Here is a 4063-nt window from a genome sequence, read left to right as displayed (position 1 = left end):
TAAATTTTTAGTCACTATGTTCTGTGCAATCATTCCCCTTTTTGTAAAGTGGACTGAATGTAAGAAGGCAAGCAGTCAGTCATGGGTTGGCCAGAGGTTTTGCTGTGGCTCCAGTCACAGTTAGGATTCCGAGGAGAGAAGAGAGCAGCGAGGAAACTGGAGGCTCAGAGAAGATCTGAAGCCACCCCCTAGTGCGGACCAGCACCCCGGGGGCAGAGGGGAGTCACTTCCCGCCAGATGTGCCCTTTCACCATCATCACAGGGCGTGATAGGAATGCATGTTCGAGAACTCAACGAAGTATAACTCACAGTGAGCTGGTCAGCCTCAAGTGAAGGTTGTCTTCTCCCTAGCTCAGCCCCCGTCTGTCCCCCCAACCTTGAGTCTCAAGGGAGTGTTAGTCTAGTGACCTGATGGCTTTGGTATACTCTGCAGCTGCTTCAGTTCTATGCAGCCCGAGTAAGCCTGTCAGTGGTCCATGGCTCCTCTGGCCTGACATTTGTTTCCCTCAAGCAAAGCAATCTGGCATTTAAGCTTCAACCCTTACCCGTCTCCAGCTCCTTAGGCTTGGCACGGGAAAGGGTCCCCCACTAAGATGGACCTTCTCGGGCCCTTATTTATATGTGCTCAAGGTTAGCTTTTCTTTTTTTAAATATTTTTTTACAAATTTGTGCTGCTTTTTTGTTTTGTTTTGCTTTCATTTTGTCTCACTTATATCTGCTTTCATAATTACTTTTCTATTTTCATTTCTTAATTTTTTAAAATGTCAAATTAGGCTTGCCTAATTCCACGTTTTCTTATATTTTCTAATTAATGCCCTTATTAGTCCTTGTCTTTCTGTTTGAATGTTTTTAATTCTCATCTGAATACTTGTTAGCCATGAATAACTGAAGTGTGTCTTTCACATTTTGAACAGAGGGGATTTGTTTTGGTTTATTTTGCTTTATTGACTTCTAATTTCATTCCCATGCTACCAGTGAATGTGATTTGTAGACTATCGTAATTGAGGGAGCTTTGAGGAACCTGTTTTAAGAGCCAAATCATAGTCTACTTCTATCAGTGTTTCACTGTGCCGTTTTGGAAAGTGAAGGCGGGCAGTCCAGTCGCTAAGTGTTGCATCCTTAAAATAGCAGCCGGTGCAAGTTGATGGCAGAGCTCTTCGGACGGTGCTCCTTCCCTGCCTGGCCCGCTCCGTGCCTCAAAGGAGCCAGGACTCCAAAGTGTCTGCTTGGAGCTTGTTGGCTGAGTGTGGCCCAGGAAACATTCTCAGTCCAAGGGACACAAAAGGACTGTTCCATCTTTGCAAACAATGAACCTGGATTCTTTTAGCCCTAGCTGATTAACCTATGAAGCCTTTGGTTGGTACAAACCAGCTGCTAAACACAGGTTGCTGATCTGAGTCTTCCCAGATGCACCTCAAAAGAGAGGCCTGGTGAGCTTCTTCCGAAAAATCAACCTACAGAGCACCGTTGTACTCTCACCCACGTGACGCGGCTATGAGTTGGCATGAACCCTATGGGATTGGTGGTTGAACTAGCCCGTGAGACCGGCTCTGGTTTCAGGTTGTTGGCTGTCTTGACGGCTGCCATCGTGGAGGTATGGGTGGTGATGACTGTACAAGGGTAAGGTTGCCTACCAAGCCACTCACCATGTTGATCCTAGCCTAGGGCTGTTGAGGCTAAGCTGGGGTAAGGGACGGACACTGTCTGCTGCCCTGGAGTTGACTCCAGTTAACAGCGAGTGACCTTACAGGACAGGGTAGACGTGCTCTCTGAGGTTTCTTCTCCCAACGTGCGGCTCATGGGTACGAACCCCTGACTGTGGTTAGCAGCACCATGCTTAATCCCTGTGCCAGCAGCGCGCCTTCACAGACCTGCAAGCATTTTGTAAACTGTTAATAAATGACTCACAGACTTGTAGTCAAGGTGACCCAGATTCGTGATGAGCCTTTGGGTGTCAGAATAAATCTCTGCTCCACAGAGCTTTTAATAGCTGGCTTTTCAGGCCTTTTTTCTGAGAAACCTCTAGGAGGTGGACTTGAAGCCCAGAGCCCTGGGGTATAGTGGTTATAAGTTGGACTGCTAATCACAAGATCAGCTGTTTGAAACAACCAGCCACTCCTTTGGAGAAAGACACGGCTTTTGAATTCTTTGAACAGTTACAGCCTTGTGGAAATGGTGGTCTTTGGACCTTGTTTGGGACTCCTGGCTTAGTGGGTGTCAAATGAAAGAGAACCCAGAGCCACCCTATATTTAGTACCTCAATGCTCCCCTTGCATTAATGTGACAGGTTTTAATCTGATAGGCAAGGATATGCCCTTGTAAGAAATATTACAGGAATTTCCCCCCTAGCACCAACCCCTTGCTCAACGTGAAAGAGTTCAATCAACTAAGATATCATTCAGTACAAAGCAACAATTCATGGATTTCAGCTTGCAATTGGACTATACTTGCATAAACTCCTCATATCAACAGTACCCTAAATTCTATGCTGCTGGGTAAATTATTGATGTTATCAGTGCAATCGCCTTATACCCCAGGGAGATGATTGACAATATTTTTATATTTGTTTGCTTGGGTTTTTTTGTTTTTTGGTGTTGGGGGGAGTTGTTCGTTTGTGTTTCTTGGTTTTTGTTGTTGTTGTTCTTGTTGGTTTTTGTTTTTGTCATAATATGACCGCCAAAGTAAACCGGAGTCATTCATAACCTGGAGATAAACAGATGGATTCCAAGCTCCCACTAAATTCTAGCCCAAACCCAAGAACAGTTAGTTCTTATAACATGGCCCTGCTCGATACTCTCTTTTATGAAGAGATGACTGAAGATAAGGGTGCAACAGCAAAATGTGGTAAAGAAAAGCGGTGCCTGGCTATCAACTGGAATAGTGTTTGAGGTCTTAAAGGCTTGTATTAAAACATCTAAGCAAGGAGTCAACTAAGTTCACACGGAAGAAGCACACCAGCCTGTGTGATACAAAGATGATGATAACAAAGTCCAAATCTGATGAAAGGAAAGGAGTATCAGAGCTTAAACTGTGACCACCCAATTTGTAGAAGGCTGTGGAGGACAGTGGGAGCCCAAAATCCATCTGCAGAGTATCTAGTCAGATTAAGCCTCTAGCAGATCCCTTCTGGCCACAGGCAAGGGACTCAGACAGCTTTGCTATCAGACAGAGACTACTGGACACTTGATTATGGTGGATCAAACTATGGTATCGTATGATACTTGGTCAGTTGACCTACCTCTTTTTTGTTTTAATAATTTTATTGGGGACACATACCACTCTTGTTACAATCCATACATACATCCACTGTGTCCAGCACATTTGTACATATGGTGTCATCATCATTTTCTTTTTCTTTTTCTTTAGCTATCTTTCCTTCTTTTTCTTTTTTTCTCTCTCTTTTTAAAATCATTTTATTGGGGGCTCACACAACTCTTATCACAACCATACATATATCCATTATGTCAAGTACATTTGTTGCCATCATCATTTTCAAAACATTTTTTTTCTATTTGAGCCCTTGATATCAGCTCCTCATTTTCCCCTCCCCAACCTTCCCTTCCTCATGAACCCATGATAATTTTTAGATTTTTTTTTTCATGTCTTACACCAACCTCTGTCTCCCTTCACCCACTTTTCTGTTGTCTGTCCCCCTGGGAGGGGATTATATGTCTATCATTATGATCGGTTCCTCCTCTCTCCCCCCACCTCCCCCTTACCCTCCTGGCATCACTACTCTCATTATTGGCCCTGAGGGGTTTATCTGTTCTGGATTCCCTGTGTTTCGAGCTCTTATCTGTGCCCATGTACATGCTCTGATCTAGCCAGATTTGTAAGGTAGAATTGGGGTCATGATAGTGGGTGGGGGAGGAACATTAGAGAAAGTTGTATGTTTCATCAGTGCTATACTGCACCCTGACTGGCTCTGCCTCTTCCTTATGACCATTCTGTAAGGGAGGTCCAACTGTCTGCAGATGGGCTTTGAATCTCCACCCCACCCTCTCCTTCATTCACATCAATGATTTTTTATTCTGGGTCTTTTTTTGGCCAGGTCTCATACTTG

At 44.3% G+C, this 4063-nt stretch overlaps 1 protein-coding gene across 1 annotated transcript in view; it reads left to right on the top strand.

Moving 5' to 3' along the window:
- The window catches only part of CYFIP2 (cytoplasmic FMR1 interacting protein 2), a 132139-nt gene that overhangs the window by 2968 nt on the left and 125108 nt on the right, over positions 1–4063 (top strand). Inside the window, exon 2 of the mRNA XM_045284704.1 lies at positions 1561–1594. Within this exon, the coding sequence (XP_045140639.1) occupies positions 1561–1594 (34 nt within the window). The remainder of the gene's footprint in view (positions 1–1560; positions 1595–4063) is intronic.

This window comes from Echinops telfairi, unplaced genomic scaffold, assembly GCF_000313985.2.
Source record: "Echinops telfairi isolate 266 unplaced genomic scaffold, ASM31398v2 ScPeMD7_7469;HRSCAF=8507_0, whole genome shotgun sequence".
In the NCBI taxonomy this organism is placed as follows: domain Eukaryota; kingdom Metazoa; phylum Chordata; class Mammalia; order Afrosoricida; family Tenrecidae; genus Echinops; species Echinops telfairi.
This window is presented reverse-complemented; position numbering and strand designations above follow the sequence as displayed.